Genomic DNA, 11,988 nt, shown 5'->3' with positions numbered 1-11,988 from the left:
AGATTGATGCATTTAAAAGCTTAACTGAGCCAAAACGCTGTACAGTGGTTTGGAATAGAAAGTGTTTTGTCAGTGGTCTGAGTAACAGCTGTTTCTGTATTCACTGAAAACAAGAATGCACTTGTTCAAGTTGAAGTTAGGCTTTTTTTTAGAAAGTACACATATGACCAAATATTAAATAGGAATATGCATGTCAATATGTTTTTATTGGCCAGTGCAGCACTTTACTGAATGATGAGCCAGGTTGAGCTTTTTTTCCAGATGACAGTGCGACTTTTTGCCGCTCTCTGTTGGCGTCCTGAAGTCAGTTTGAACGCAGCCTTCCACAATAAACAGAACAAGGCCACGACAACAAAACCGGCATTACTGCTGACGCTGCATCAATCTGCCTGATGACCTCTTCTCTATCTTGTCTCTCTTAAACAAGACCACATCATCTGCAAAGAAAATAAACACATCATCTGCAAAGAAAACAGGCGCCACCATTCAGGCGCAGCCTAAAGGTCACTATCCAAGAAGTTTTCAGTTTCATCTCATTCATTTAATAGCCGATTAGATTATGTTTTATCTAAAAGATAAAAAAGATGAATATGAAAAGTAATAAGCTTTGATCGGGGAGAGATTCAGTCAGTATGAGCTCTGATCTCCGTCAGAGACGCTGTGACAACATGAGGTTTGTTTTTACCCCCGGATCAACCCTCAAGACAACAATCTGACAACAAAACAGCCGAAGGACTCGGTGACAGCACATGATATATGTGAAATATATGTCAACTCATCTCAGATTCTGCACATCCTTTGTGTCACATCCTGTTTTGTCACATTTCGTCCTTCAGCTGAGTCGAGTCACGTTGACGGAGCTCTACTAACAAACAGGAGGCAGAGGAGATGTAAGGCCTGGTTTACGTTTCAAAGCTTTCAGAGTTAAACTTATTTTATTCTGTTTCTCATTTGACTCATTTATGTTCAAAACCTCCAGAGATGCTGCTGATCACAGCCTGAGCAGAGGACGTGAAGCCTTGACTCTGACTCCTGAATTCTCTTTAGCAAAGAGAAGAGCCAAAGAAACTCAAAGTGTCCTTTTTATTCCACATATTCTTCTCTCTTGTCAAAACCTGCCGCCTACATTACCCACAGTGCAACTCAACTACCAGCTGTTCAGTTGGAAATCAGTCATGCTATTAGCGGCTAATACAGCCTGAAGCCTTAGCAGCTAAGCTAGCAGGACAGTGACTTAAAATCTTTCTTTGCAGTTTATGTGAAAATTAATTGTGTTTTTTATTTAAATGTTTTACTGTCAATTGTTTCATTTAATGTTTGTATGTTGTTGAATGGAGCAAAAGAAGAAGAGTGTGAACTGTCCCAACCGATCCCTGCCACTGCTTTGTTGATTTATAAGTCAAGTTGGTGTAAATTAACTTTTCTTTGCTTCTTTTCTTATTAATATACTCACATGTTCAAGTCATGTAGTTAGTGAAGATATTATCTTTAGCTATTATAGTATTCAACATATGCTCAACCTGTGCTCAGTTTGATCCATAAAAACTCTTTTACCATTTGTACTTTTTTGTTTTAACTTCATGTTTTTTTGTAATACTATAATATGTATCATTTATTACTCATCTTACACTCTAAATATTACATTTTTATCTATTTTGTCATGTTTTCGGCTTTTTTGATATAGTAAAGAGGGAAGTGTAGTTTGCTGACTTGCTATGACTCTTCACAGTAGCATTCAGTGTGATATATCAAATATCTGCAAGGATGTGTGAACTGTATTTCACCCTTGAAATTAAGAATCATTACCTTTGTCTCTCTCTCTGTTAAATATTTATTCATTTCTTTAATCGTCCATACTGAAAAAATGAAGCATGTTCCTGGATTAACTTTCCATCAATGAGACTTTGAATGAGTTTCATTCTCAATAACCATCATTAATGAGTGTTTCTCAGTTTATGAATTAACCAGCAGAGTGAGTGGACTGAGCGTCTGTGGTTGTAGCTCAGGAAATTATTTTTTCCTTCACTCTTTCTTTTCTCTGGTTTGATGTTTGTTTGTGTGTCGCTCTGTGACACAGTCGTGGGCCGGTGCCGTCAGTTCAGTCCGTCCTGTTAGAGTTTGTTTCCTGTTTGTTTTCATTTCTCTTGCAAATAAATATTAAAATACATAAAAGTTCCAGTTTGATGTTGTAAAAGTTTTATTTGAACATGGACATCAGAAAGAGAATCATCATCATCATCATCATCATCATCATCATCATCATCAGAGGATGTTGGTGAGTCATTATTTTCAGTCTTTCCTCAGTTCGTTCTCCCTCTGTCTCTCTCTCTCTCCCTCTCTCTCTCTCTCTCTCTCTCTCTCTCCCTCTCTCTCTCTCTCTCTCTCTCCCTCCCTCCCTCTCCCTCTCTCTCTCTCCCAGGTCGACCTGTCACTGAAGCCCCTCCCACGTCCTCCTCTGATGTCACGGCTGTAAGGTGTGTGTGTGTGTGTGTGTGTGTGAGAGAGAGAGAGAGAGAGAGCTTATTTAAAGGGCTGCCTCTCTCTCGCTGGGCGATCGACACCGGCTCAGCATCATCAGCTTACCGCCTGCTGCTGCTTCCAGGGAATAAACTCTGAACAGTCTGAACAATTTTCCTCAGAGACGTCTGTGAAGAAACAGTCAGTAAGACTGAGTTTATGATTTCTTTGATTCTGACTGACTGGCCGTCTTTTTGTTTTTGTGACTGACAAACAACTTTTTTGTTTTACTGGCTGATTTACAACCAACCAGAGGGACTTTACTGACTGGTTCACTAACTGGCTGATTAGTTTACTGACCGACCGTTTACAGGACAACTATTTACATATTATTTACCTGGTTATATTGTGCAAACTGGTTTATAAACTGGCTGAATTGTTTACTGACTGGTCGACTGGTTTACATGTTGTTTACTGATTTACTTTGCTGGTCTTTTAACTGGTCAAATGACAGGATTACTAACCAGCTGTTTCTTCTACTCAAGTGACTGTTTGTTTCTTTACTTCTTACTGACCTTCTTAACTAGTTACTAGCTATGTCTGGTTTTCAGGCAGGTTTACTGACTGGTTTACAGAGTTAAAAGTTTATTTAATGAGTCAAACTTTACTGGTTGACTGACCTAGTTTGAGTGTCCACTGGCTGGTTTACTGACTAGTTCACCGATTACTTAAGTAGTGTGCTGACTTGGTAACTGGTTTACTGTTTACTTGTTGACTGGTTTTGTTCAGTTATCATGTGTATTTACTCAGTAAATGACAGGTCCAATTGTGATTGTTTCACTGACTTGCTGACTGCTTTACATATTTTTTACTGACTGACTCTGTTAACTGGCTTACTGAGAAAGTTTAAGGCTAACCGACTGGTTTACTGAGATAACTACTGACCTTTAACTCATTCTTTACCAGATAACTTATCTTATTGAACTGTTTGACTGTTTTTTACATTTCAATCATATCTCATGTATATGAACAATTTCACTGCTTTGACTAGTTGTTTTTTATTTTACAAATTAACTGTTAATCAGGTGACTTACTGACTGTTTCAGTGCCTTATTGGCTGCCTATAGTGCCAGGCTTAAAAATGTTGGCTAACCTAGTGACTAATGTCAGTTTACACACTGTTTACCACTGTTTTACTTAATTTGTCTGTTAACTTGTTTACTGACTGGTTTACCCCTTAACTAACAATTCTAGGGATTAACTGTTGACTGAACGAGGCTAGTCACTTTTTACTAGTTGATTGACGTAAGTTTTTACTAACTGTTCACCAGTCAACGGGTAGTAAACACTTATATACTTAATACTCATGAATTGGTTGGAGTTTTTACTGGGTGACTGGTTTACTGCCTCATTTGTTTGATTTGTGATTGGTTCACTAACTGCCTGAACTGGTTTACTGACTGATCTATAACTGTTTGAGTTATTTACTTTGTTAACTGGTTTACTGACTGATCTATAACTGTTTGAGTTATTTACTTTGTTAACTGGTTTACTGACTGGCTTGCTGATTTTTCTTTTTTACAATACAATCATGTCTCACGGACATGAATTGGCTGACTGCCTGGTTGGTTAGTTTGTTTACAAATTACATGTTTATTAACTGGCTGGTCAGGTTTAAAACACTGGCTAATTTAGTGAGTGTTCACTGATTGTTTAGTTTCTTTACCGTTTAGTTCATAGTCATGAAACATGCAATATATGATGCGGTTTACTGACTGGTTCACTCATCGACCTGCAGGTTTAGCAACTGGCAGTTTATAGTTGACAGATTTATTGAGTGACTTTATAACTTGACTAATCTGCTTATTCTTAACTAGCTGATTTGGTCTTGTTTAACCTATTTCTTGACTGGTTTACTGACTGATGTATATATTGACTAACAATCAAGTTTTAGTAACTAGTTGTTAATGGCTGGTTCATTGAGTCACCTGTTGACCTCCTACTCATTCTGCACTAGTTGACTGAGTTAACTATCCACTGATCTAGTGGGTCCTGATGAAGAGGTTAATCTACAGTTTGCACGCTCAGTCATGTCATGTGTGTTTACTAACTGGTTCTGACAGTGTTATCATGTGTTAAGTATACAGACAGATGTATTGACAAATTTACTGACTGTTTTTGTTGTCTGTGTTTCAGGTGCAGAAATGTCTCTGCTGTCTGTCCTGCTGCCTCTGACAGGTACACCGTTCTATTCTATTCTATTCTATTCTGTTCTATTCTATTCTATTCTATTCTGTTCTATTGTATTGTATTCTGTTCTATTCTGTTCTGTTCTATTCTATTCTATCTACTGATAGTCTACTAAAGTCATTTCTTTCTTTCTTTCTCTCAGTATTATGTATTTGATAACATGTAAATGTAATGTCTCTTTCTTTCTTTCTTGTTTTCATTCTTTCTTCTCTCTTTTTTCCCTCCCTCTCACTCAGTATTGTGTATTTGATGGCAGGTTAATGTGATCTCTCTCTTTGTCTTCAGGCCTTTTCTTCTTGATCTCTTCATCGTTTGGCTCAGAGTCCAGCGGTCAGTCCTGAATGTTACGTGTCTGTTTGTCTCTTTCTCTTTCTTTGTATTTGTTCCTCTAGTTGTTGTTTTTTAATCAGTCTCTGTTGATACTTGTGGTTTTGATTCAGATTAACAGTAAGTGTGAGCAACCGAACTGACTGTAAACACACCTTAAAACATGGAGGAGGATTTAAACATAGAGTGTGTGTGTCTGTGTGTCTGTCTCTGTGAGGACCAATGTTAGTTTTAGGGTTTATGAGGACATTTTCGAGAGGTGATTTTTGTCCAGTTCTCTCTCCTTCATAGAGGCGTCTGTGGGTTTGGATTTGGTTTGAGAGTAAAAGAGTCTTATTTAACTTTTTAGTCCAGAGTTACAAAAACATCTGGGTGATGGATTACATCAGTAAGGGTCCCCACATGTACTGTAAAAACGAGTGTGCGTCAGGGTTTGTGAGAACCTGCTGCTGTATCACTTTACTGATCCAGGATCTGTGTGGAATCAGAAAAAGACAATATGATCTCAAAAACTGAGACCAAATACACAACACTATCAGTCCTGTGAGCGCCCCCTAGAGGCTGAAACGTCCATTACATAATGAAGTAATGTAGAAAACGGACAACGTTCAGTGCTTAGGACTGGTCACACCAGACAGTGGCTGCAGTTGTGTGGTTGTGGCTAGTTTCATGCAGCAAGATTAAAATTCAAATTTAATTTGTTAAATTAAATTAAATTATTAAATTAAACTTAAGTGGTTGCACATTATATGACAAGAACCAGGAGTTTATCCACCTTTGTTTTTCCCCTGGCCTAAATTTTTCGACCACGCCCTCGACCATTATTGGAGACCCAGCTTTTAATTGACTCCTGGTTTTTATTTGAGTAAAAACAATAATTTCACATTATCAGGCCTCTAAAAGTTTTCCAATAAATCACTCTGAGAGCCATAATCAGATGTTTGTCTGGAGGGTGGAGCGAGATGAAGGGTTGATCTTCAGGGTGAAAGTACAGGAATCAGGAAAGTTGATGTATTTGTTCATGTCATTTGTGTTTGAGCCTGAGTAACTCAACTGAGTTAATGTGATATAAACATGAACAGAAACACACATGTTGCTAGGATAATAATGTGTTTCCTGCCAATGGAAAACTTGTGTGTGCGTCGTCGTCTCTTCTTCTTCTTCTCTTCACTGTGATGAATTGTTTTCAGAGGTTTTTAAACACAGTCCCTCAGTGTCTGTGGACAGATGAAGGTAACTTTAAACCTCCCTGTATGACTTGTTGTTGATCCTCAGAACTATTTTTTCCCGTGTTTATATTGAGCCTGAATCATAAAAATGTCTGAAATTTAAACTAAGCACCCGTCCGTTCTTTCTAATAGATGAAACAGATGAAAAGCTCCTTTTATCCTCTGTCAGTCCTTTCAAAGAGCAGATTTGTTTTCCTGACTGTATTTCAATGAATAACTGACTCTCATGAATAGTATTATGTAACACTGAACTCTTTTTATACCCTGACGTCAGTTATGTTGCTTTTTTGACTGATCGTTTTAACTGTGACAAATTAAAGGTCTTAAAAACCAGGTGATGACATCATTACCATGGTAATAACATACCTTTGTTTTTCACCATCAATTTAAATTTTGCTGATTTTCACCACTAGAATATTTGAGTTTTGGTTGTGTCTAAAATATTGTAAAGAATATTTTTGTTGTGTTTTTTGCACAAATCTAAGCAAGAAATTACAAAGCAGCACAGACACTGTGGTGATAATATAATGATAAAATATAATATAATATTAAAGTGTTTTTTTTTGCATAGGAACAACCCAAATTTTCTAGGTTTTTGCATATGAAAATCAAGTAAATAGGGAGCAAAAGTTCATGTACAGCAAAACTACATTATAAAATACATTTTATTTCATTAAAGAAATTCTTATTTAAATATAATTCATAAAATATTTTTAAATTTGTTTGATAAAATAAATTTAAATTTAAATTTGTTTGTTTTATAAATGTAAACAACTCATTTTGATTTTTAATTTATCTTACCAATTTAAATCACTTTAATCATTAAGGTACTATAGAAGGAAAAACATAAATGAAACTAAAGAAGGATGAACAGGAAGAAATTAATATGTTTACATGTTTTTGCAGTTTACATCATGAATATTAAAAAAATGTTGAAGGAATAGTTCAACATTTTGAGAAAGTATTGAGAGTATTCCTGAAATGTTGATGTCACTTTTTGATCAGTACCCTACCCGATCACCTGTGTGACCCGTGGAGCCGACCTGATGGATGACGCTGTGGTGGTGTTATGTCCTCCAGACTGCACCCAGTGGAGGGTGTCAGTGTTCGGGACGGGAATCTACGCCTCCGTCTCCTCCGTCTGTGGAGCTGCTGTGCACAGGTAGGACTAAAAGTTTTTAACCTCATTTCTTTCTTTGTATCAGATGATTTTTAAACAAAGGCAAAAAAAACTGGAGAAAACCAGCGAGAGGTTGTTGATGTAAAGTGTCAGTCACAAGTCTGAGCAGAGCAGGTGCACACTCGTATACTTCAAGTCATACAGCGAGGATTTGTCTCAGGAGTGCATTCAACCATAACACTGATTACATTGTGCATTGGTCTTAATCAGTTTGCCAGATGATCAGCATTAAGAGAAGTGACCAACCAATGAAATTCCAGATTATCTTAGAAACTGGATCATATCAACATTTTGGTCATTCTGACAACTGGTCCTGCGAACTTTAGATTCAGGAAGTAAAAATCATTCAGCAGGTTTCCCTGTGTGTAGATCCCCCCGCACTCAGCTACAGCAGTAAATCTAGGGGTGAGTTTCTGTGTTTGCTTTGATGTACTAACTAACTAACTAACTGAAGGTTTCAGTGGTTTCCCTGAGTGAGTCCACCTCTCTGAATTAATGCTGCAGAGTTGACGAGAGCAAAGTTAACCTGACCTGAAGTCAGTTCACAGCAATGAGAGAAAGAGCCAAATGTTTCTGTTGGACGTCTGAGAAAAGCAGCAGCCGAGCGTTTTCAAAGTCCGTCAGAGTGAAGCCATCCAATCGAAGCGGGCGTCTCTTGGTGCTGATTTGCTGAGGTTTAGTTTGTCGGACGGAGTGGATGAAGACGTGGAGAGGGCTGAGGCGGAGTCAGGAGTGTTTCTGGTGCACTGGGTGTAGATTTACACACACGTGGATCAGACACTCAGTTCTGCTACCGGCAGCAGCTGAAGACGTGACATAATAATGAGCCGCGTGAGTCGTGCTGTCTGCTGGAGCTCGACAACACAGCAACACCATGAGGGAATGTGCAGGAATGAGGGATTAAGCTCTCAACCCTGAATGACCTCCTCCTTCCTCTACAGAGGGCCTCCAGGGGCCCCGAGAGGAAAAACACAGGCACCAGCTCTGCTCCCTCAGGATCCTCCCTTCACTCCTTCAGACCTCATCTTCCTGTCATCTGTCTACTTCTGTTTAAAAACACTTTTCTCTGAAGTCTGACTGAACGTTTCCTGTTTCCTGATGGTTTTTATGTTTTTTATGAGATCCCTTTATTTCATGACTATCTTAAGCCAGACTGTGGTGCAATGAATTCTGGGTAAATAAAACTTCTTTCAAAGTAAAAAATGGCCGACCAAGGACCCGCATCCAACCGACCGCTCAGCCCCGTTTACCCCAGCTGAACATGTTTGTCTTTGGGAAGAATTCAACTACAAGGACGTTTCACTTGAGAAATTCGGTGAAGAGCAAAACAATGAAAAGAAAATTTTGATTTGGAAAAAAATTAGAGCTGGACCTGGACTATCTGAGACATCAGGGAGAAGGGTCTTGGTAAGAGAGGAGACCAATAACCTGATGGTCGGTCTGAGCTCCAGAGATCCTGAGTGGAGAAACTTCCACCCAATTCTATGATGCTTAGAACTGAAGCCCAACAGTTCAGTCCTGGTCTCATCAGACCAGAGGATCTGGTTCCTCTCAGTCTCAGAGTCCTTTAGCTGCTTTCCTTCGAGGAGAGGCTTCATCTGCCGTGATGATCGTCCTTCTGGAGCTCAGCCAGAGTCATCAGCTAATAAGTGCAGCTCCAGAGCAGCGGCTGGTTTTTGGGTGCAGAGGAAATAATGAAACTGACATGTACTGTGGGGGTCAATGAGGGCCGACCAGCAAATTTTTGCCCCGGGGCCCCTCAGGAGGTTAATCTGGCCATGATCTTAGTGAGCACAGTGTTATTAAAACGATGGCCTGAACTCTGAAATAAATGGATTTTAAAAAACAGCATGATCCTGTAACTGACTGACAACAGTCAGCTGACCGTGCCGTCTCTTCTTCCCTGCTTTAAAGTTTAAAGTTTGATGTTTTTGAGTTGTGTCTCTGGTCCACAGGGGGGTCCTGGGTCCGTCCGGAGGCCCCGTCAGGGTCCACAGACTGCAGGGACGACACAGCTACATGAGCTCCTACGCCCATGGGATCCAATCACAGGCCCTGTCCCAGTGGACCGCCTCCTTCAGCCTCACCAGTAGGTGGAGCCACACTGTTGATCCACTGATCGCTCTGTTCATTGATCAGAAGGGGTGTGGATCCATCGTTAGAGCTGATGTCACTGGTCAAACGTCTTCAAACTATTCATCGAGTCCAGAAAAAACTATTCAATGAGCTGAGGAGTCAATTGACAAAAAAATCTATTTTGATAATTGATTCGTTGTTTAAGGATTTTAAAAAGCAAAATATTATGATAATGTTGTATTTATTATATAATAATTTAACAAAAAAAAGGAAAGTATGTGGAAAAAACGTAGCGTCATAAACTGATGCATAATCTATAATAAAGTGTGTGTGTGTGTGTGTGTGTGTGTGTGTGTGTGTGTGTGTTACCAGAGCCTGTTAATGTTCCATTAGAGCTGACCAGTGACACCAGCACCACAGCTCTACCTGCAGCTGCACAACCAGGTAACTCACACACACAGTCAAACAAGACGTTAATCAAGCAGGAAGTGGCGATGTGTATCACGTCTTTTCAGAATAAATGTCACATGGATTTTTCTCCACATCAGTCTGACTGTACAGGAGGTTATAATGTTGTTGTAATTTAGTTCTGGCTGAAGCTTCTGGATACAACAGGAGAATGATGTTTGCACCAGACAGACTGTTGTCACCTCAGCTGAACTATGTGTGTGTGTGTGTGTGTGTGTGTGTGTGTGTGTGTGTGTGTGTTTGTGTGTGTTGCAGGAAAGAAACCACTGAAGAAGCCCTCAGTGAAGAAAGCTCTGCATGGCGGAAATAAAGGTACAAATTAAGACAAGTACAAACATTTGGCCAAATCACTTTTTTACATATTTCTTCAAATGTTTGTGCTTTTTTACTTTTTATTTCGTTAACTTAAAAATAGAAACGAATTCAATGTGCAAAAGCTTTGACACTAACTTCCTTTGAATCAGTGAGACTCTGTGGGCTGATGTTAAGTCAGTCAGGAACAGAAAGACTCTGAGCTGCTACACAGTGTTTCTGCTCAAATACTTTGTGTAGTTTTGTTACAGCTTTGTTTTATATACATAGAACAACATTATTAAAAACATAGAATCAGGAAATGTGACAGTGAAAATATCGACTTGCGTTCAGACTGTCAGATGGACATCGCCATGGTGATGGACAGCAGCAACAACATCGGGCAGCGACGGTTCAACCTGCAGAAGAACTTTGTCACCAAACTGGCCGCCATGTTGAGAGTCGGACCAACAGGACCACATGTAGGCCTGATACAGGCCAGGTCAGACACACATTAACACACACACACACACACAAAGACACACACACACACACACACACACACACACACACACAAAGACACACAAAGACACACACGCACACACACGCACACACACACACACACACACACAAAGACACACAAAGACACACAAAGACACACACACACACATACACACACACACAAAGACACACACACACACAAACAAGCAAAGACACACACACACACAACCATTTTAACATTTTTATGCCATACTATACTATGACAATTTTATGTCTTACTATGCTAAGAAGTTTTTTGACCTTTTTTGTCATATTATAATATGAAGTTTTTATGCCTTACTATACTATGATGATTTTTGTACCATACTATACTATGACTTTTTTTTTACGTTTTTATTTGACATTTTTATGACATATTATACTATGATGTTTTTATGCCTTACTATACTATGAAGTTTTATGCCTTACTATACTATGAAGTTTTATGCCTTACTATACTATGACGTTTTTTGACGTTTTTATGCCATACTATACGATGACGTTTTAATGTATTACTATATTATGAAGTTTTTATGCGTTACTATACTATGACGTTTTTATGCCTTACTATACTATGAAGTTTTATGACATTTTTATGATATATTATAATATGACGTTTTTATGCCATACTTATACTGTGATGTTTTTTGAAAATTTTTTTTTAAGTATATTTTTGGGGCTTTTTATGCCTTTATTTGACATGACAGTAGAGAGACAAGAAATGGGGAGGCAGAGAGGGGGAATGACATGCAGTAAAAACCGGTCCGATGCGGGATTCGAACCGGGGCCGTCTGATGTCAGGAATGAAACCTCTACACATGAGGCGCCTGCTTAGACCATTACGCTACGAAACGCACCTAACATTATATACATATTATACTATTATCTTTTTATGCCTTACTATACTATGATGTTTTTTGACATTTTTATGACATATTATACGATGACGTTTTTATGCCTTACTATACTATGAAGTTTTATGCCTTACTATACTATGACGTTTTTTGACGTTTTTATGCCTTACTATACTATGAAGTTTTATGCCATACTATACTATGACGTTTTTTGACATTTTTATGCCATACTATACGATGATGTTTTTTGACATTTTTATGCCATATTATAAATATGACGTTTTTATGCCTTACTATGCTATGACGTTTTTTGAGA

General features: G+C 38.6%; 1 protein-coding gene across 1 annotated transcript; it reads left to right on the top strand.

Moving 5' to 3' along the window:
- Positions 1-2,207: 2,207 nt before the first annotated feature.
- Positions 2,208-10,780, top strand: LOC111665384 (cochlin-like; the record flags this gene model as incomplete). The annotated part of the gene is made up of 8 exons (XM_023420371.2): positions 2,208-2,271; positions 4,654-4,695; positions 4,993-5,037; positions 7,269-7,425; positions 9,399-9,532; positions 9,892-9,963; positions 10,243-10,299; positions 10,633-10,780. Coding segments are annotated over exons 1-8 (719 nt in total), but the record flags the coding sequence as incomplete, so codon positions are not given.
- Positions 10,781-11,988: the final 1,208 nt, after the last annotated feature.

The sequence above is a fragment of the Seriola lalandi genome, unplaced genomic scaffold (assembly GCF_002814215.2).
Source record: "Seriola lalandi dorsalis isolate HSWRI2012SDOR001 ecotype SW California unplaced genomic scaffold, Sedor1 jcf7180002054631, whole genome shotgun sequence".
Classification (NCBI taxonomy): Eukaryota; Metazoa; Chordata; class Actinopteri; order Carangiformes; family Carangidae; genus Seriola; species Seriola lalandi.
This window is presented reverse-complemented; position numbering and strand designations above follow the sequence as displayed.